The sequence below is a fragment of the Helianthus annuus genome, chromosome 10 (assembly GCF_002127325.2).
Source record: "Helianthus annuus cultivar XRQ/B chromosome 10, HanXRQr2.0-SUNRISE, whole genome shotgun sequence".
Lineage (NCBI taxonomy): Eukaryota > Viridiplantae > Streptophyta > Magnoliopsida > Asterales > Asteraceae > Helianthus > Helianthus annuus.
Genome location: NC_035442.2, coordinates 145,143,650 through 145,166,783, shown reverse-complemented (window position 1 = coordinate 145,166,783; position 23,134 = coordinate 145,143,650). Strand labels below are relative to the sequence as shown.

At 32.9% G+C, this 23,134-nt stretch overlaps 1 protein-coding gene across 1 annotated transcript; it reads left to right on the top strand.

The window, feature by feature from the left end:
* Positions 1–13,642: 13,642 nt before the first annotated feature.
* On the top strand, positions 13,643–16,934 carry LOC110882810. Its single transcript, XM_022130740.1, has 6 exons — positions 13,643–13,850; positions 13,958–15,175; positions 15,296–15,728; positions 15,806–16,023; positions 16,073–16,202; positions 16,292–16,934. Exons 1-6 carry the CDS (start codon positions 13,643–13,645, stop codon positions 16,932–16,934), a joined length of 2,850 nt encoding a protein of 949 aa, XP_021986432.1.
* Positions 16,935–23,134: the final 6,200 nt, after the last annotated feature.

Genomic DNA, 23,134 nt, shown 5'->3' with positions numbered 1-23,134 from the left:
TTCAAAAACCCATTTTAATTCTGTTTATACATGGTATTTGAATGATGAAAGCAAGCACAAGACATCATCTTCCATATGATGAACTTGTGACTTGTGAAGTGTGAACAAATGGAAGCTTGGGCTTTCTAACCTAAGTTCCACTCCTTCATTTGGACCTTGTGTATGAACACTCTTGTGACTTAGAGAATACTTGGTCATTTGAGCTTATGTTAGATAGGTTTATTTCCTTGTTATTCATGACCATCTGAATCATCATTTTGATGGTTTGTGTAGTGGTAAATCATCATTATTCATGACCCTCTGAATTATCCTTGTGATGATTTGTGTAGTGGTGAATCCTTGATATTCATGACCCTTCGAATCATCCTTGTGATGGTTTGTGTAGTGGTGAATCCTACAAAGAGGTTAATCCTCCATACTTGACATACATGATAATCTTTAATTGGACTTAGTTTTAGGATGTTATAATTACTATATAAACTATACGTATCTATATAAAAACATGGCTGAATTTGTGATGATAATCAAGTCATGATTATTCGTCATAAACCTAGGCTAATATGTCTAAGAATCTAAGTTACTTGTTATGATTCTAATGGGCAATTTGGGACCCATGAAACCACTTAACTTAGTGTCATAAACGAGAACTTAGAGCTAGACATTACTTTCGTATACATACTTTTTGATACTTTAAATTCCAATTTTCAAAACTTCTATTCTTAATCTATGAACTTACACACCTTCGTTTACCCTTGTAAGGTGACTCAGTGTTCCATCCTCAACAAACAACTCTTCACGGGATTATCAAGTTTGAAGCTTGCAAAACCGTGAGTACACTTGACCCATTTTCGTTTTACACATTTTGGGCGTAACATGTTAGTTTATTAAAATCACGACACTTAAACTTTATCTTATGCACAAACAATCCAATACATGCATGCATACGTTATACTCGATACGTCTATCTAGGTTAGTTCGTTTTGTGATTGAACTTGTCATTAACTTCGATCAAGCCTACCTTAACATGTATAGCGTTATAGGAGTAACGCACCGCATGTGAACGTTGGGTTATGTTAAGAATCTTTTACTTGCGTGAACTTTGGTTTGACTTGTTTATCACATGCTAGATTTACGCTAATCTTGAATAACTTAGTTTGCCATGTGGATTCATTTAAAAATTTTTGTACTTATGCTATATACTTAAACTAGTGTACTCGTCAATGCTTTTTGTGTTGAACTATATTTTTAACATGTTGCAGGTTGATAATGTTGATTATGATGAAATCTAGTAGGGACGATACTAGAAACACATCTTTAAATTACTAGATTTGTTTACTTTATTTTGTTGAACTTGTCGTATTTGCTTTCCAATGTTGTACTTTGATTTTTCATGATGTAATTGACGATTTAAGTTATGAAATGAAATTTGGTTTTGAATTAAATATTGTCACGTAATGTTATGAAGTCTCTGAGCAATCTCGTTCGTCTCACTTCGATGTTTCCGCCATCGGTTGGGGTATGACAGTAATTAACTCTTGTTTTTATCTTTTAAATAGCATTCGAAATTTGAATATATGTTTATGTTATTTTGTTTTTATGGTTTACGATTAAATACAAAGGCTCCTAAAAATAAGAATTCGTATAAAGGGTATCAAACGGACTCCGATTGACCTCATTGAAGTGGCACTGAAACCGTCTCATCGAACTCTGTAACATTTCCAAAGTTTTTATTCATAAAATTTAAAATAAAGTATATAAAAACTTATGTTATTAAACGGATAGATCTTGGGTAAGTTGACCGTTAGAAATATATGGTACTTTGGTGAATATAGGAACCGTTTAATAATAATAATAAAAATACGTTATAATTAACCTTACTCCGTTATTAATTAAACTTAGGTCAAAATGTAGATAACAATATTCTCGTTCTAATGGCATATTCATCATTTTATAAAACGTCATATTTTAGAAGTTATAAGCACCAAATGAGTGAAGCAGCTGAATCTATATCTATAATAAATGAAACCATTGGGGGACACTTGTCACCCTATGGTTAATGCCAAATAAGCTGACACATCAGCACACATGTGGCATAGCTAAAATTCAAGGATTGGACAAGCTTCTTTGGTACGTTTCTTTGATATTCTCTCTCTCTCATTCAATCATTTACACAAACCGTTTACCCAAAAAAACCCTAAACGGCGATTTTGATTATCGCCTCTTCAATCAATCTTCTTCCACGGCGATTGTTCTTCTCACTGTTTCAGTCGATCCTCTTCTACAGCCTTTATCAATCTCTACACCTTCATCAGTGATAATCGACGGTAAGCATTCCGGTAATCTCTTCTTTTCCGATTGATTTAAAGAATAAGGTTGGTTTCGTTATTTATTGATTCATGCACTGAATGTTAGTTAAAGATCCATGTTTGATTGTCTGTTTGGTATTGTTTTTTTGGCAAAAGTTTTTGGTTTGGTTTGATTGTATGATTTTGCTTCGATCTTTTGATGAACACAGCCTCTGTTTGTAGTTGTTGTTTAGAATAAACCGTGATTGATGTTCTTTTTGTTTACTGTTTGAATGTTATTTGAAAAGTCTCTTCATATGGACTGTTTGTTTTTTTGTTTTAGATGAACACATTGATTGTGGATACTCAATATTGAAATTGATACGCCGAGTTTTGTTGTTTATTTTTTATACTAATCAGTCTGTATAAGGAAGTCTTATGTGAACTGTTATTTTTTAATAAATCTTATATATGTTGGTTTATTGTTCCTGACTTAAATTAAATTTTATTTTGTCATTTACTGTACATCGTTTGAAGGCGAGATGGTGTACGGATTCGCTGCCCGTGTGTGGAAGAATGACAAAAAATCGCTGGTTAGTATAGATATTATAAGCATTTATAAATTCACTGATATTATAATTTCCATTAACGAGTTTGCCTTTTCCTTTTACAGAAACTTCCTGCTGATTATGGTGACTGGATTAAGAAGTTCGCGTATCCAGAGAAGAATGCAGTCATTCAGACAGTCAATGGGAAGATCTTTGAAGTCAAAGTGTTCAACCTTGCAGGCGACTACTTTCTTTACAACAGCTGGTTGGATGTGGTCACTTCATTGAAATTACCAGATAATTCGTGGGTTGTTTTCCAGTACGAAGAAGCTTTGACTTCGTTCCGCATGTTCCACTTTTATCAAGATATTTCGCTTGCGCCTTCTAACTACTTCTACTACAAAGCTGGACATGTCAAAGACCGAGACGACTCCATGGTAATTGATCATATAAAGTTTTAAATTATTTTATCCTTGCATTCATACATTGTTTTGTATTTCATGTATAGCATCGATACTGATATATGGCTATGTACTGTGCGTAGTATGTGAACAGGTTGTTTGTTCATCCTTCCCTCCTGAATACCTGTCCATCATATCCTGTCGTTGTGCGGGGAGTTGGAAATCGCAAATGGTTTGTTCGGATGGATGTGTTAGACCATGAGCTTTACATTACTATAGGTTGGAGTCGAATCAAGAAGGAGATGTCGATAACGGATGATCATTTGTTGGTTTTTGAAATGGTTGATTTCAATACGTTTGATTTGAGTGTTTTTAGCGGTAAGCCTGCTCTTCTAACATTCCCACCTGAACTCTGTGTGATAAAAAAAGAACCAACTGATGAGTTAATTGAAGTGTCTGATGATGAAGTGCCTAATCCGATTGCTGAACCTGTTATTGAACAGAGTGATGATGACGAAGTACCGGTTACTTTTGTTGTTGACAATCATTTTGTAAGTTTCTATTATTTACTTATTTATACTTTTAATGTAAAATTTGTGGTTATATTACTACTATTTATTTGAATACCAGTTTTTAAGAAATTTTATTATAAAAATTTGTATTCTTATTTGTAGCGTCTGAAGAAGAAGTGGGCACAAATGCATGGCTTGGATCAGAAGATGGATTTGACCATCAAGGACGGCGCAGGTCTAACTTGGGACGTGGCTGTTGGTGTGGAGCTCTCCCAAGGTTGTCCTCGCTACAATGTCACCGGTATGCGTGAGTTTGTTAGAGACAAACAACTGGTATATGGTTCCCACTTTCAGATGATATATGTTAAAAGTCAAGGTATGTTGATTTACATATGAGCTGGTGAAGGTATGTGGTATGTGTCGGTAGTATATGTTGAACAAACAGGTTGTGGTTAGACAATGATTAGTATTAGTTTTTTGGTGCGGTCATTATGATGATCGTTATGACTTGATATATGCTGGGGATACACTGATATTTTTTTTGTGGCCATTTTTATGTGTGGCTATTATCATCCGTAGACTTATGATGCCCGTGTCCTGACATTGATAAAGTTTTTTGCTACACTTTGGTGTTTATATTAACTTCCCTACGACTTGATGACTTATATATTTTAAAATGAAATGATCCAGGAATGAAATTGTGTGTTTGTTATAGTATGGTACAATTAAAAAATTGAAAATATTAAACAAAAGTTTTGGATTATTTGTTAAATTCAATTGTTTAAATCATCGAATGACATTGGTAAATAATTTTTTTAATTGTCAACTTTCTGTTTTCGAATTAATATACAAATCTGATCCAACTAAGTATATTTTTTTTAACTTTCAAATTTCTCCTTTAATCAAATATTTGTTATATACATTTTTAATTTAGTAACAGTTTTGACTTTCAATATGTAGATTAGTAATTGAATATCCTTTGAATCTGTTTCTTAATTGTGAAGTTTCTGTTTTCAAATTAAAAAAAAAACAGTTTTATATGTGGAATGTTTAAAAGTTTAAAAAGAAAGTCTTAATTGAATAAACAAAATTCTTAATGACGTTTTATTTATTTTTGGAAAGTAAAAATAGATTTTAAAAGTTTAATATGGAAGGTTTTTTTGATCCTGCGGTTAACCGATTTTTTTTTTTTTGTAATCAATGATTTTTAAAATCTATATACCGGATGCCACATTTAATGAATCCATTAACTTTATTTAAAAAAACAAATTAAACCAAAAAATTTCATTAATATACTACCAAATCATATCATTATTTTAAGTAAATCTTAAAATTATTAAAGTTTCATTATTATATTTACAACTATTATTAAGTTTAAAAAAGTTAGTTTTCTATTAATAATAGTATTTAATTCAAGTAAATATCTCCAAAATTTTTAAGTTGGGGTTTTTTAATAAAGTTATTTTTCGGTTAATAATAGTATATAATTATGTTAAGTATTTTTTTAATTTTCAAGTTTACTGAAATTTTTAGAAATTGTACTAAATTCAATCCACTTTTATAAATAACGCATTATTTTTTAATAAAGTTAGTTTTCGGTTAATAATAGTATATAATTACGGTAAGTATTTTTTTTAATTTTCAAGTTTACTGAAATTTTTAGAAATTGTACTAAAGTCAATCCATTTCTATAAATAACTCATTATAATTACGGTAATTATTTACTCTATTAATAAATTTAATTTTCAAGTTTACATAAATAACTTAACTGATTTCTTATATATATTTACTTACTAATTACAATTTCTTTCATCCTCAAAACAGTTTCATCATATTCTGGTGTTATTTCATCGAAATGGATGAAAATAATGTGAGTATGTTAAACAATCTTGATTGGAGATCAAAGTTGTTTACCATAAAGGTCAAAGTTTTAAGACTTTGGATACGTGTGAATCCAAAGAGATAAGGTAAAATACTTGCTATTGAAATGGTGGTGATGGATGAGCAGGTTAGAGTTTGAATATCATTTTTATTTAAAAAGTTCACTTTACTTTATTTGTTGATATTTATGTTAACGATTTTTTTTATTAGGGGACGAAGATGCAGGCTACTATTTGGAACAAGTTTATGAAAAAATATGAAATTTTGCTTAAAGAAAATTATTCTTATTACATTTATAAATCTCAACTTTCTGTGATTAAGTCAAATTTCAAACACTTTGACAAGCAACATGCTATTAGCTTAAACTTTGATACATCTGTTAAAAAGTGTGAGAATTTTGATGGAAGTGTGCACGGTATCTGTTTAGCATCTTTTGAGTCCATTAAAGCCGGTGAAGTCGATGTCAACTATCGAGTTGGTTTGTACTTCATCATATATAACCACATCAGAAATTAATATAATATATATAAATATATTTATTTTAAAAATGTTTGCTTTTGTGCTGAGTATATTTGGTTTGATCAGTTTTTTTACAGATTTTATCGGATATGTAGATGAATGGTCTGAACCTGAGGAGACGAAAACGAAGATGGGAAAAGATAGCAAATTCATGAACTTGCAATTGCTGGATGAAGAGTCTGTTTATTGATTTACCTAATTTTAGTTCATTGAAACTTTACTATTATATATTTTTCTTTCATGATATACTCTGATTTTTTTAAATTTCTATTTATGCAGGGGTATCCAGTTAAACTGCACCTTATGGGACGAGTACTGTGACGAGATGTTTGGCTCCATTCAGAGCCTTAAAGAGGAAGTCCATGTTGTTCTTCTTGTGCAGTTTGGTAGTTTCAACAAGTATAAAGGTATTTGCTATTCATAATCTTTGTTAATTTTACATAATTTTTTCTATGATTTTTAAAATTCAATATCCATTAACTGATGTTAACTTTTTTACTCAGGGAAGGCAACGCTCTCTGATGTTTTCCATATAACAAGACTGTTTATCAATGCTGACATAGAGGAGATTTGGTCATTCAAAACCAAGTAAATATGGTTTTAATTAATATGAACTCCTTATTGATGTTGTTAAACTTTTCATTTCTTATTTTATTGGAAGCAGGTTTGTGGAGAAGATATGTAAAACAACCTCTAATGGTCAGAAATCAATTGGTTCATCTGGAAGCATCAGTGTTGCGGATGACTTTTTAGTTAAGCATCCGTTTTCCAACTTCCGTGATATTACTCTGTTTGAACAGGTATGTATCTAATTTTAAGTATTTAAAAAAAAATACATTAAAGACACTATTTTTTTTATCAATTTATACTTACAGTCTCTGTTTTCCTACATTTAATTTCAGCCATGTGAGGTCATAGTTGTTGGTACGGTCTTGGGTATTGATGATAAAGATGACTGGTTTTATCTCGGTTGTGAAGAGTGCAACCGAAAGGTGGAAAGAACTTTGGTTATAGATGAGGCTGAAGATGGTGCAAAGGAACCCAAGTTTAAGCAGGTTTTGGTTTGCTCAAATCCTGAATGTCCTAAAGAGGTTGTCGGTGCGACACCAATGTAAGTTAATTTTATTTGTTGTTAATTTATAATCGTTTTGCTTATATTACTCGACTTTACCAATGTTAATTGAATATATTTTGTGAACTACTTTTCGTCCATTTAGTTTTAGGATTCCGATCAGAGTACAGGATTCTGCAGCTATTGCGTCATTGACTTTGTTTGACCGTGAAGCAAGAAAAATGTTTGGCATGACCACAATTCAGTTGCTTGAGAAGTCAAAAGTGGAACAGGTAAGTTATTTTACATCAGTTTTATTTTAAGTTGTTATATATGGTACATATTAGTAATGTCGATATATGATATTTATGTTTTCAATAAATTTTAATTCACGTATTATAGGCATCTTCGAAAGAGAAAACCATGCCCTATCAGTTTAAAATTTGGAATGATAAAAAAGTTTGCTTTCAAGATTCAAGTTGGTTAATTCAATATTGACAACCATATTGATGGTTATGCTGCGTTGGTGAATGATCCAGCCATTATTGAATCTTTGGAGAGCCGAATTCCAGCTGATCAGGTTAAATCATACCAACCTTTTAATTAAAGACATGTTAGAAAGTTTATTATTTTTGTTGTCTCTAGCCTTATTATTTTATGAATTGCATGGTGTGGATGAGCCGGATGCTGATGTTTCACTTAGCAATTTATCAACTCAGAATCCTTTTGCTCTAAAGGTATGAAATATATCTTAATTTCATAAAATACCAAATTTTGAAAAGATTTTTTTTTTTTAGTTTCTAATGTTGAATATATCATACAGGATGTTGTGGATTCTATTGGGGATAGCTTCACACCCGATTGCACATCTAAAGATTGTTCAAAGGCTTCGTCTGCGGAATTGAAGCGTAACCTTGCGGACGTTTATGAAATTGAAGAAACCACGTCTCTATCATCAACGAAGGTTAAAAAGACTGGTGACGTAGATGTCGCAATTGATGGTGAGGAAACCATCATGCTGGTTCCAAAGATTGAAAAGTAGTTCATGTTTAAAGTATGTGTTTCAAAAACAATTTGGTTGTTTTCCGGTTTTTGATTCGTTGGTTTGGTTTGGATGATTGATTGGTTTGGATATTTTTGTTATGGTTGGTTGTTTTGTTGGTTGGTTTTTGGACAAATTACTGTTTGTTTTTTGAATATTGCATATGAGTTATAATCCTTTAAGGTTCATATTTTGGTTAATTTATGTTTGTTTGTTTTGCAAATTTGTCAAGTTTTATTATATAGACAAAAAAATGATTATCCAGGTATAAATTTTCTGTTTTACAAGGTATTATCGTTAAAAGTATTGTTGCTTTGGTTTTATTTTGAAATAGCCATTACACGAATTGAACTAATTTAAATACTGTATTAATTATATAAATAGTAAAACTATATTTTATTTGGAGTAGGGTTCGCACGAAAAGTGTGTTTTTCCTAGAAAGTCTAGGAAGCGATCTGGTCCATCCGATTGGTGTGTTTAAGGGTTGAGATTAAATCAATGGCAATCTTGTAATATTTGAGTTTAATTAATTGATTGTTTTAAATGAGTATGGGCAATTTTGTCGATGGCCGTATTTTAAATCAATTAGATAACCGCCTAGTTCCTAAATTCAAGCGATTTTCCCTCTCTCTCTCTCTCCAAACCCATCTTGGAAACCCCATTCCCTACCAAAAATAACTACAATCATGGAATAAGATAACTTTAGAAACGATGGAGAACACCGGATCAAATTAAAACACTTCTCCAATCTCCACCATCTCCGAGTTCATCATCACCATTCAAATATTGTTCTTATCATCTCCGTTTTCTTGACGATGTGTTTTAACAGCAAGCAAATTAATACAGTTGTGTTTTAGCAGCAAGCAGATTCATACAGTTGTGGTTTAGCATCCAGATTCATACAGATGTGTTTTAACAGCAGACAGATTCATACAATTGTGTTTTAGCATTCAGATTCATACAGATGTGTTTTAACAGCAAACAGATTCATACAGTTGTGTTTTAACAGCAAGCAGATTCATACATATGTGTTTTAACAGCAAGCAGATTCATACTGTTGTGTTTTAGCATTCAGATTCATACAGATGTGTTTTAACAGCAAGCAGATTCATACAGTTGTGTTTTAACAGCAAGCAGATTCATACAGATGTGTTTTAACAGCAATCAGATTCATACTGTTGTGTTTTAGCATCCAGATTCATACAGATGTGTTTTAACAGCAAGCAGATTCATACAGTTGTGTTTTAGCATTCAGATTCATACAGTTGTGTTTTAACAGCAATCAGACTCATACAGTTGTGTTTTAACAGCAAGCAGATTCATACACTTGTGTTTTAGGATTCAGATTCATACAGTTGTGTTTAACAGCAATCAGATTCATACAGTTGTGTTTTAGCATTCAGATTCATACAGTTGTGTTTTAATAGCAATCAGATTCATACCCTGTGTTTTACCATCTTTATATTGTGGGATCTATAAAAAAATTGACTTTAGCCCTGTAAACTGTTAAAACACAGCACCAAGAACATGCTGATAAAATCCAGTAATCTTCTGAACAATGGAATATGCGATGTAATGTGACATGGAATGTTAGTTAATGAACACATTGACTTCCAGATTTGAATTCGAAAATAATAAAAATTCCGAAAATCATGGAATTTTAGTTAATGAAGATACATTCCAAAAAGAAAATTAAAATGTGAAATTACATGATAACCCTTCTACTTAAAATCCCTCAATGACACATGTCCAATTCTTATTCCTTCCTAGACTTTCTAGGAAAAATAGACTTTCCACCCAACTCCTACTCTTTTTAAAAATCCTCAATATTTTCAAACTTATAATATGAGATTATAAAAAAACCGCCAATTTTTAAATATTTACCAACAAATAAAATTGGTAAGAATTTGTTTCCTTTTTTAAATTATATAACCGAAAATCTTCAATTTTCCAGCATAAAATCAGCGAAATATTTATAGATTTACCTCCAAATTTTTATGATTTAAATTGTTTCCTTTTTAAAACTTATAACCGATTTTTTTTTTATTTTAAAAATTTCCTTTTTTATAGTACACTCCATCACTATAAGAACCTCTCTTCTTATTTCATAATACGCACACTCAATGTTTTAGTCTAAAACAAAACACTCTATCACAACATTCATGCATTTTTGAAGTTCGAGGTTTCATAATTTCTCATACACGTAAGTGTTATGTTTCTGTATTATACTTATACATTTAAATTATTCGAATACCTATCTTAATTCATTTGCATGTTCTGTATGATACAATATTAGGATATGCCTAAACGTGCAAAGCCTCAAACGTTACCTTCATTTCCACTTCCTACTGCTGCCCAACCTTCGAATAGTACGTATTTTATTCTTATTTATGTTTACAAATATAATAAAAAATCGTATAATATCTAAATATGTTACGTACCGTTAATTTTACTTAAATTGTTTTAAGTGGTGATCGTAGAAGTCCTTTGTTTAACATTACGAATGGTAATGTTTCCAATTTTGTCGACATGAACTAATTTTTTTTTTTTTATAAATTGTTATATTTTTTATATGCATTTTATTTTTCAGTTGATCCTAATCAAGTTGAGCGTCAAGACTATGTTGAACACAGAAAATTAAGGAAACTATATTTAGATAATAAAAGACTTAAAGCAAATAATAAATCTTCGAGTTCGCAAAACGTCATTCGGTCATCCAACATTTCAGTATCCGATACAAATGATTGTCGTGTCGTAACACCAATTCAATCATCCTCTTATATCAATACCATGGATAGACGTATTTTGCCAACCACACCTTTAACAAGTCCGTACGAGGCGTATACATCAGGTTGGTCTTATTTAACTACATATATAAATTGTGTTTATTATTAATATGACTTTCTTTTGCTTAAAATAACTAATTATATAATGCATAAACATCTTTCATACCGTAATTTGATCTTTTTTTGTTGCAGTTCAATATAGAAGAAGTCCATTAGCTAATATTACAAATGGTAAATTCTATTATTTTTTACAAATGAATACAAATTTTCATTTATAGTTTGATATTTTATGGACATGCCTCCTTTTTTTTCAGTTTGTCATAATCATGTTGAGCATCAAGAAGCTGTTGGACGGAAAAAAATTAGGAAAGTATATTCGGATAACAAAAGCCGTGATGCAAATAATAAATCTTCCACTTCAGAGAACATTATTCGGTCAACCAACGTTTCACTATCCAATACTAATGAATGTCGTGTCGTAACACCAATTCGTTCATCTTCCACTTCACAGAACGCGATTCGGTCAACCAACGGTGTAGTTGAATCTGGAGGAATTCCTTTGTCTGACATTACAAGTGGTAAACTCTTTAGTTTTTTAGATAGGTTTAAAATTTTTAATGTATGATTTGATTTTTTATGGATATCCATATTTTTTTCAGTTGCTCCTAATGATGTTGATCATCAACAATCAGCTGAACGAAGAAAATTTAGGAAGTCACATTTAGATAATAAAAGAAGTAATGTGAATAACAAATCTCCCACTTCAAAAAATGTTACTCGGTCATCCAACGTTACAACCTCCACTACAATTGGATGCCCGATCGTAACACCTATTCGTTCATCGTCTTATATGAATACCATCGATCGACGTTTTTGGCCAACCACACTTTCAACAAGTCCGTATGAAGCATCTACTTCAGGTTGGTGGTATTTTTTAACGGATTTCAGATTTTTTTTATTATGATTTTGACATTTTTATTTTATTTCCTTGATATCAATGTATAGGTGTCAAAGACAATGTGAATATTTATATGAACTTCATCAACTCCACATTCAATAAATCAACCTTCGCTCTCAAGTGAAAGATCAAATTTTAAGACGATACGTAGAGGTAAAGAAAGGTTGTCTAATAAAGGTCGTTGCGTATATCCTATTCCAATGCTTGACTTATCTTCCGACGATCCTATTATTCCTCAACAATTAGCTGAAGATCCATATAAAGGAATTTCTAATAGTAAGTAGCTTACACACTCACTACTTTAAATTTCATTTGAAGAATCTCATTATATTATTTTTGTAACAATGATCACAATTTGATATTTATATTTTTGTATAATAGATTATTTGGATCATGAAGATCAAGTAGTTGTAAGTGGCGTATGTAACACTAAGCTGTGGAAATTTGAAGCCGGAAAAGAAAGGGTTTACTTAGGAAGAACAAGTTACACGCTTTGTTGTGGTTATGGAAAAGTACATCTTCCAGATTTTAAAGAGACGTGTGAGGAATATCAAAATCTTTTCAAGAGTTTAGACGACAAGAGCAAGCATTTCTTACTGAATATTCGTCGTTTTAATTCTATGTTTGCCTTCACTTCAATGGATGGTAAAGTTGATTAAAAAATAAATAGAGGAAATGCTCCGTATGTATACTGAATTAGTGGCGATAATTATCATTCATTGGGAAGTCTTCTTCCTAAAGAAGGTGGTGAACCAAAATTTGCGCAACTTTACATTTACGACACAGATAATGATGTATGTAATCGGAAAACCGTACTTAGGTATCCCTTCAAACCATTTCATTATTTCTTTGTTTGATTTATTATTGGTTTTATGTTATATAAACACTTACTGATACTTTGGCTTTTGTCTTACAATTGCATTACAGTAACTCAAAGAAAGCAGCTTCCGCAACTTCTGATTTGCTTGACACTGGACTCATACAGTATCTTAAGGTGGTTTTAGATTCAAATAATCAGCTGGTGAAAACTTATAGGCATGTACGAGAACGGTTGGTTGATAATCCTCATGTTGACCTAAAACTACGGCTTAAGGCAAATAGGTCTAAAGATGGTCGTACATACAACCTACCAATGTCGTCCGAAGTTGCTGCGCTTATAGTTGGAGACATTGAGGATGCTCTTGATAATCGTGATATAGTTGTTGAGTCGAAGAAAGATGGTCTACAGCGTATTAGCGAGTTTCATCCATCGTATCTCGCTCTTCAGTATCCACTGCTTTTCCCTTTTGGTGAAGATGGTTACCGAATTTATATTCTTCATAGAGAAGGAAGGGCATCAACGAAGAAGAAAGAGTTAAAATGTACAATGAGAGAATATTTTGCTTACCATGTTCAAGATAGAGTCAATCATTTATCTTTGATTCTCAATGCTCGGAGACTTTTGCAACAGTTCTTGGTTGACGTGTATACGATGATTGAAAGTGAACGATTACTATCCATACGTCTACAGCAAAGTAATCTAAGATCTGAGACATATGAGAACCTTAAGAAGCTTAGACAAATGGTAATCCAGATATGTCAAATGTTGGAACACGCGTACTACTACCGTCTTCGTTTACCGGAGGATCGCGTTATATGAGGGAGAATTATTATGACGTGATGGCCATTTGTAAATGGTTTGGTTACCCCGATTTCTTCATTACGATAACTTGTAATCCGAAATGGCCAGAGATTAAACGATTTCTGAAGGACAAGAACATTAATCCGGAGGATAGACCGGACATTCTATGTCGATTGTTCAAAATTAAGCTTGACGCAATAATAAAAGACTTGCAAGAGAAATCTTTATTCGGCAACGCATCGGCAGGTAAGCATCCATTTAATTGAATTACTTTATTATAGTTTTTTTGGTCTGCTACATTGATAACCATAATTTAAAAAATTAGTATTTTAATATTAATTATCCTATTGCAGTTGTGTATACGATAGAGTTTCAGAAACGAGGTCTACCTCATGCCCATATCTGTCTGTTCTTAAATGACGAAAGCAAGCTTCCTTCGGTTGACCATGTTGACAACTTTATTTCTGTCGAGATACCTGACAAAAACTTAGATCCAGATCTGTATAATCTTGTCAGCGACTACATGATTCACGGTCCTTGTGGTGTTGCAAAACCAAATTATCCGTGTACGGTAGAAGGTACCTGTTCGAAGAAATTTCCAAAGAAGTTCTCTGAGCAGACTACTCTAGATTCGAATGGTTATCCGGTACATAGACGAGCAGATTCAGGATTTTTTGTTGAGAAATCTGGTATTCAGCTTGATAACAGAAGCGTGGTTCCGTATAGCAAAACCCTTTTGAGACGTTATCAGGCACACATTAACGTCGAATGGTGTAACCAGGCTGCGTCCATAAAGTATTTGTTTAAATACATTAACAAAGGACCAGATAGGGCAGAATTTGGTTTTGTACAAAATGCCGATGAAGGTCAGCTTGAAGATAGTAAAGATGAAATCAAAGAGTATTACGATTGCAGATATTTATCGGCTTGCGAAGCTACATGGCGCATCTTTGCATTTGATGTTCATTACCGGTATCCATCCGTAATGAGGCTTCCGTTTCATCTACCAGATAAACAAAACGTTGTATATGGCCCTGGTGACGATCTTGATAGTGTTCTTCATAAACCATCTGTTGCTTCTACGATGTTTTTGGGGTGGATGGAAAAGAACCAAAAAGATCCGTCGGCGCGCAGCCTTACTTACGTTGAGTTCCCTACTAAATTTGTTTGGAAGCTGAAGGAAAGGGTATGGGATAAGCGGATAATAGGCAAAACCATTGGTCGAATTCACTGTGTTAATCCTTCTATGGGCGAGGCTTACTTTTTAAGAATCCTTCTTAATAAGGTAAAAGGGCCTAAGTCTTTTGAAGAGATCCGTACTGTGAATGGACAAGCCTTCCTAACATTTAGAGATGCGTGCTACGCTAGAGGCCTTTTAGACGATAACAAGGAGTATATAGAAGCTATCAAAGAGGCATACTACACAGGTTTAGGATACTATCTTCGTAATCTGTTTGCTACAATGTTGGCGTCTAATACATTATCAAGGCCGGAACATGTTTGGGAAAACACATGGGAGTACCTTTCGGATGGTATTTTATACAATCACCAAAAGCTTTTGAGGATCGAAGGTATGCAAATTGTTATTTAATATTTTCACAGTTATGTCTTATATATAAGTGTTTATGAAATTCATTTTTTATTTATAAGAATTTTAATAATTCAATAATTTTTTCATATAATTGTAATAGGTTTGTCTCTTCCAGAAGAACAAATAAGGAACCTAACGTTGCTGGAAATTGAGCGTTACTTATTACGTAACAACTCAAGTTTAAGTCGGTTTCCGTCTATGCCTCAACCCGAAAGTGAGTCAATATATTCAGCAGACAACCGTTTAATTGCTGACGAGCTTGGGTACGATGTAAGCGCTACTGCGATCGAGTTTGATAATAATTTAAGAAGCCTAACTGATGAGCAGCGTTTAGTGTTTGATGAGATAATTGCAGCAGTTAATAGTAATGCTGGTGGTGTGTTCTTCGTCTATGGCTACGGAGGCACTGGTAAGACGTTTCTGTGGAAGACATTATCTGCATTCATTAGATGTAAAGGAGATATTGTACTAAATGTTGCATCAAGCGGTATCACATCTCTTTTGTTACCTGGTGGACGTACTGCACATTCAAGGTTTCATATACTTTTGAATTTAACAGAAAGCTCGATGTGTTTTATTAAACGGACGATGACGTTGCTGATTTATTAAGGAAAACGAAATTGATAATTTGGGATGAAGCACCGATGAATCATAAACATGCGTTTGAAGCACTTGACCGAACAATGAAAGATATCTTCAAATGTGAGATGACCTTTGGTGGTAAAGTTATGGTGTTCGGTGGTGACTTTAGACAGATATTTCCGGTTGTACCAAATGGCAGTAGGCGAGAAACCATTAATGCTTCAATCACTTCGTCGTATATTTGGAGTAGTTGCAAGGTCCTTACGTTAACCAAAAAACATGAGGTTAACCGTAGGAGTGAACGCATCTGATATAGAAGAGATTAAAGCTTTTGCGAATTGGTTGCTCGAGTTGGGGGAGGGAAAAATTGGTGGCAGTGACGATTGTGAGGTGGTTATAGATATTCCTGAAGATTTGTTAATCAAGTGCTCTGAGGATCCTATGTCAGATCTGATCGCTTTGTATATCATTCACTTCTCCAACTGTACAAAGATAAAGATTATTTTGCTAAAAGAGCTACACTTGCACCAACAAACGAGGTTGTTCAAGAAATTAATGAAAGATTGCTTGCTTCGTTTCCTGGCGATGAAGGGGAGTATCTGAGTTCTGATAGTATTTGTCAAACTGATCAAGCAAAGAACAAAGCACATGCGAGATTATATTCTCCCGATGTTCTGAATGGTCTTAAAATTTCTGGTCTGCCTAATCATCGATTAGTCCTTAAAGTTGGTGTACCTGTAATGTTGCTTCGTAATATTGATCAACAAAATGGTTTATGCAACAGTACGAGACTACGGATTACTAAACTTTATAAACGTGTTATAGAGGCTGAGATTATATCCGGCGGAAACATAGGGACCAGAACGTTTATTCCACAAATCAGTTTGACACCGTCGGATAAAAGAATTCCTATCAAGTTTCAACGACGACAATTCCCCTTAAATGTATGTTTTGCAATGACTATAAATAAAAGTCAAGGACAGTCTCTATCAAGGGTTGGATTGTATTTGAAATATCCAGTTTTCTCACATGGTCAGCTTTATGTTGCGTTATCAAGAGTTAAAAGCAGAGCCGGTGTGAAGTTGCTTATACTAGACAAAGATTGGAATGTAACGAGTAAAACAACAAATGTAAAGTTTTTTCCGGCATTTGAATAGTTTTCTGTTTTTTTCTTTCAATGTATGTATTTGTACACAACATTTCATTTCAAAGTAAATAATATGGTTTGGGTTGAAGCTCGCGTATTACGCAGACATTAACCTAGTTAATTATAATAAATAAAATAATAACTTAACTTATCAAATTAGAATATGTATATACTCTATACACGTGGAAGATTATAAGAAACATGTAATCAATGAAATATAGCCTCCAAGACAATTCATTGATTCAACTACAAATAAGAATCAACCTTTCCTCAAAATTTCCTACCTGTTCTATCTCACGCACTCCCCTCTCTCTCTCTCTCTCTCTCTCTCTCTCTATATATATATATATATATATATATATATATATATATATATATATAGGGGGCTGCTAGAATGAGAACCACCCCGAGTTGTAAGAACCGCGAGAACTACACCCCACGGAGCGCCGTTCGCCATGATTTTTTTTTACAAGTAGATGTGTGTATTATAAACACAGCCGTAAAAAATCATGGCGAACGGCGCTCCGTGGGGTGTAGTTTTTTACACCACAAGTTTGGTGTTTTTTAATTTTTTTCTTTTTTCTTTTTTTTTTCACCAAACTTGTGGTGTAAAAAACTACACCCCACGGAGCGTCGTTCGCCATGATTTTTTACGGCTGTGTTTATAATATACACATCCACTTGTAAAAAAAATCATGGCGAACGGCGCTCCGTGGGGTGTAGTTCTCGCGGTTCTTACAACTCGAGGTGGTTCTCATTCTAGCGGCTCCCTATATATATATATATATATATATAATTTTTATTAGTAAATTTCACCTATAAAAATAATAAAATTCTGCCCCGTTTGAAATGTTTTAACCCCTGATCACTAAGTCGATACCCTGTCCGATTGATCTAGAACTCAGCAACGCATGTCAAGACTCTGCCCGACTAAGTACGTTGAGGTTCTGTCTCATGACGTATTAATAAAGTTGAATTGGGTTACTATACTTAACGCAAGTGCATTATATATTTTATTAAATAGCTCAGGAGTTACACCCCTAGATTATGCTAGGAGGCTTTTAGTTGAACCCTAAAGTTACAAAGTGAGTCATTCTCTTTTTCTACCAAACTGTTTTACTAAACGTCAAATATTTTCAGTTATACTTAGAGTGATTGAGTCTTTATATTTTACAATTGCTGCCGGTATATGTGGTTTTGTATACACTACTAGTAAAGCGTTACTATTAGACAACGAGTTAGCCAATAAGTAATATGACCACAGTCATGGAACTGCCAACATGATAAATACTGAATGAGTATATTGGTAGATATAAACATTGTAATCGCTCTCAATACTGTAAAGTTATAAAAGCTTATTTTGATTAAAATAGAATGAACTCGCCAGTATTTCTTGCTGATAAAATCTTTTTAAAACGCGTTTCAGGTAATTTGCTGTAAAGATAATAGAAGCCAGCTATGGAGCACTGAAGGCTTAAATAAAGTGGCTATAAATACCTGAATAAAAGAAGAAATTTACATTTTATCAGTTTGGGTTTATCCATATAAATGTATTATGAATGAAACATGGGTTTTATCCCATTTGTTTATTATAAAAATTTGGTGTTTTGAAACTCTGAAATTTATTTCCTAACTACGATCCTGATGTTCTTATTTCCGCTGCCAAATTAATAAACACCGGTAGCACTTGACTGGTCCATGGCTTCCGCTCCCAGGGTGGGGTCGAGGGTTGTGACAAACTCTACGATGTGAGATTTTAGGTTTTCACTTTTGGATTTATAAGTTGTAGTTTTTAGATTTTTGTTTATTATCATTGTGTCTTTTATAAAATTGCATCATTATGCCTTTTTTTGCGACTCATTATGTCTTTTTTTCCTGGACATTGTGTTATATTTTTCGGCATTGTGTTATATTTTGCTCAACGTTGTGTCATCTTGTGTGATTCATTGTGTCTTTGTACATTTTTTATTTTTTACGAGTCTTTATAGAATAACTTAACTCTTGTTTTTACATCATTGAACTTTTAAAGAGCAATATTACTTAGTTATTTTTTTAAAAGAGAGAGAAGTTACTTAATATCATTGAACTTCTAAATAGCAGTAATAGTTAGTTACTTAATTTATAAAAGAAAGAGAGAGAAGTAAGTGGTCATTACACTTATTAAAAACTAGAAGGGTGGTTATGTGATACAGCGGGAAACACAGACATTGTCAAGGTGTACATTGTTTAGTTAGTTCAGTTATTATCCTATTAGAACCGAAGTCATTAGTTAGTCTATTTTATTACCCAATTGGTTTTTGGTTAATCGATTCGGTTTATTTGATTAAATCGATGTTTTTTGGTTTGATTCGTTTAATTTTGGTTAATAGTCAAAACCAAACTTAGGCTAAACAATTTGCTTATAAATACATGAAATTAAGATATAAATACATGAAATGAAAGTATAAATACATAAAAATAAGGTATAAAATATGAAATACTTGAACTAAACGTATAAAAACTATAAATATATGAAAATATGAATAATTCGGTTCGATTAATTTTGGTTAAACGAGGGTACAAAAAAAAACGATAACCGGTTTTGGTTAATCAGTTTTCAGTTAATATAGTTTTTTGTTGATTTCGGTTCGGTTTTCTCTGTTTTCGGTTCAGACGATTCAGTTATTTCTCATTCTTATACATTGTAAATCACGTAACATATCAATTTTTAATTAAAAAACTATAGTAATACTATACTCAAATTAATGATAATAAAATACTCATTTTTATGTTGTAATTTAAAAAAAAACATATATTAACGTACAAAAAATTATGATTATTTAAAAATAGTGAGGGTAATTATTTTTATAAGGGGATAAAATGTAACTACGAATTAGTTATATATAATTTTTATTTATTTTTTATTTCAAAATCAATTCTATCGTCAATCACATTTTCTACCAATTAGAGCATCCACAATAAGCTTATTTTTTGACATTTTTAAAGAGAGAGAAAGTGACGTGGATGAGAGAGATGATGAGTTAGAGGAAAGAGAGTGTGATGGTGTATGTGAGGAAAAATAAGAAAAAATGGGTTATGTGAATGAGAGTGAAGAGAGAGGAGAGAGAAATTGTGTTTTTATAGTTTGTGAGAGGGTCATGAGAGAGAAATGGTTTTATTGGTTGGGCAAGTGGTCATGTGGCATTTAAAAACATCATCCAAATACATGCTTAGACTATGGGGTATGGGGCGTGGATTGGAGAGAAACGCTCAAGTCACCACCCCGGGTGGGCTTGGGTTTGGGCGTGGCCCCTTGGGCGGGAGTTTAAGGTCGGGCGTGGGGCGGGGCTACCACATGACATGGCGGAACCTCATTGGCCAAGAGCACTAGCCCTTTGAAATTGACTTTTTTTCCACGCCACCCAACCCACGCCCCACCATACCCCTTTGAAATTGCCTTTTGGTCTTGGGTGTTCCATAATCCACGTGTCTCACCATGTCCCCAACCCACGCCCCACCATACCCTACGGTCTTTATTGTGGATGCTCTTAATAATTACCCATCCATACTCAGTCTCCTAGTTGATTTCACATCCCTCCCAAATCAATATGATGGTTTTGAATAAGAACAACCTAATAGTGATTCAATCAAAATGCATCATAATCATAATCAAGAGGTTACCATGAATTTCATAAAATTGTAAATAAATCATTGTTCTTAAACCTAAGCTTATCACTAAGATGTAATGGAATGCAATAACGAGGTTAACATGAATCCATTTCTGCAAAATGCATCTATAAAAGTTGTTAAAAACATGAACCCAATCCTAAATCACTCATTTAATCTCTTTATTATGTTTTATAGTAATCATGCATTTTTTGTTATCTTTGATTATTTCTTTTCTAATTTATATGAATATTAAAGTTTTGTAAAATTTATGATATGTAATATCCCGGTATCATTTATACGAGTATTAAAGTTTTGTAAATTTATGATATGTGTTTGTTGAATTGTAGTATTATTAGGTTGTTTTAATTAATATCAAAGTTGGACCAAAATGTGATAAAGTCTTGATATTGAGATGTTGTGATAAAGTCTTGATATTGAGATGTAAGTGTAAGTAATAACGAAGAACATATAACATGATATTTTATTAAACACTAAGGTGTTGTTTGCTTTTAAAGAGGTAAAATGTCTGCAGTCTGCGGACCATATCTGTAAACATCTATAGAAAAGAGGTGGACCAAACCTCTGCAGTCTGCAAGAAGAATGTTATTTGTTTTTTAACACGTATGTAGACTTCTAAAATAAACTGGTTGTGGTGTACTGACGGTAGTGGTGGGTGGTGGTGGTGCTGGACGGTGGTGGTGGACGTGAACGGTGGGTGGTGGTGATGGATGGTGGTGGTGGTGGTGGACGGTGGTGGTGCTTAACCCTCTGCAGACCTTAGAAGATCTTAGAAATGGTTGGGCCAAGTCTGCACTAAGAAGATCTCGTGCATACGTTTTTTTAATGAAACGTCTTCGGAAAAACAATCTGCAGATCTTTTTTTAAAAAAACAAACACCACCTAAAAGATTTAACATTAAAGGAGGACAATAAGAATAATGTGCCTTCGTGTAGAACCATTTGTCAAAACAATGGTATGATTTTATTGAAGCTAAAGATTCCAAACAAGAACAATAAGAACTTAGACAAGTCGACTGTAACAAGGCTGATTATGAAGACAAAAAAAGCAAACCAGAAAAGTAGAACATTGACCAAAAATTAAATCGACCAAGATGACAAAACAAGGAAACTCTAGAACGACAAAGAAGATTAGAGACTACATTGTTGATTTACTCCCGCTTGTCGTGCACACATATAATGTATATACGTGGGCCTTTGGGGGAGCAAAAGTGAAATTGTCCTAATTTTAACGTTAATTTACTAATTTCGTGAAAATAACGTTAAAAAGCGACGGACGGTTAACCATACATCATATGATTATGCTGATAGCCGAAAGATAAAAGGGTACATGCACTATATTTTTGATCACCAAGGAGCCCATCAAGAAGCCCAAAGAGAGGAGACAGCCCAGAGTAAATGCTCAGCCCAATATGCAAAGGAAATAAAAATAGAAGGACCATTAGACAAATTGTAACATTTTAAAATTTCCACAAAATTCATTTTGTTTATATCGGTTTTAGAAATTTTCTCGTAGAAGTCCAGTACTGATTATTATGTCCATTTTACATGATAAAAAATATGCTAATCATACAAACAAACAATTATACTGATGAGTTAGATTGTAACATCGTCGTACCTTGGGATGTTTTCAATAATTAGTGCGATTTATTTGTTTAATATATCTTGTTATGCATCTCTCTTGTTATTATATATGTTTTATATCTATATATTTTCATTTGATTCAAGATGCTAATGGTGTGGAGGCTTCACACTTTGTTTCTGTTAGATTTAAATCAAGCTTTCACGATGGAAAGACCTTGTATTTTTATGTTATCGTGTTCAGATTTGACGTTGTTATTAGTTGACTTTTTAAACTATCATATGTTAACATGTTTTTACGTATAGTTTTATATACTTTGTCATGTTTTATTGCTCTTACAAAAAATATAAAATGGGCCAAACAGACAAAAATACCCAATGGGCTAATTCGTCTGCATATGTTTCTTTTGTTCTTCCCACTTTCTAATAGAGTCAAAAGGGACAACAAAACAACGAGCAACTTAAATATATACCAATCTGCATAGTACATCAAAATTTACATTATATGGAACACATTCAATGAACTTGAACCATTTGACTTTAGCGATTTAAATTTTTCTTAAACCGCTAATTAAAAGAATAATATATCAAAGAAAACATAAACTAACATGTAGCTAGAGTTATAACACAATACACCAAAGTTTACAATCTGTGTGTTACATCAAAACTTACATTATATGGACCACTCCAACCAATTAAGACTTGCCCTCTTTTTAATCCATCAAAAACCTTAGGGTTGTTTGTTTAGCTTTTAATAGGGCTCCAAATGGTTCAGACTGTTCATTACTTAATGGTTCAGAGTTTAGACTGTTTGTTTTGCAAGCAGATGTCTGAATGGTTAAGCATTATACTGAGTATGAATGGTTAAGACCTCTAATCTGAATTAACTAGACATTTGTCTCTGAATGGTTAAACATTATACTGACTCTTACTGGTTCAGCACTTAATGGTTCGGACCTCTTAC

Bases quoted from the DNA above. Each gene is read 5' to 3' on its own strand.
- LOC110882810 (XM_022130740.1), top strand. From the start codon at position 13,643: ATGGCCATTTGTAAATGGTTTGGTTACCCCGATTTCTTCATTACGATA. The intron at 13,851-13,957 runs GTAAGCATCCAT...ATCCTATTGCAG, and splicing joins ATTCGGCAACGCATCGGCAG to TTGTGTATACGATAGAGTTT. The intron at 16,203-16,291 runs GTGCTCTGAGGA...TTTTGCTAAAAG, and splicing joins CCTGAAGATTTGTTAATCAA to AGCTACACTTGCACCAACAA.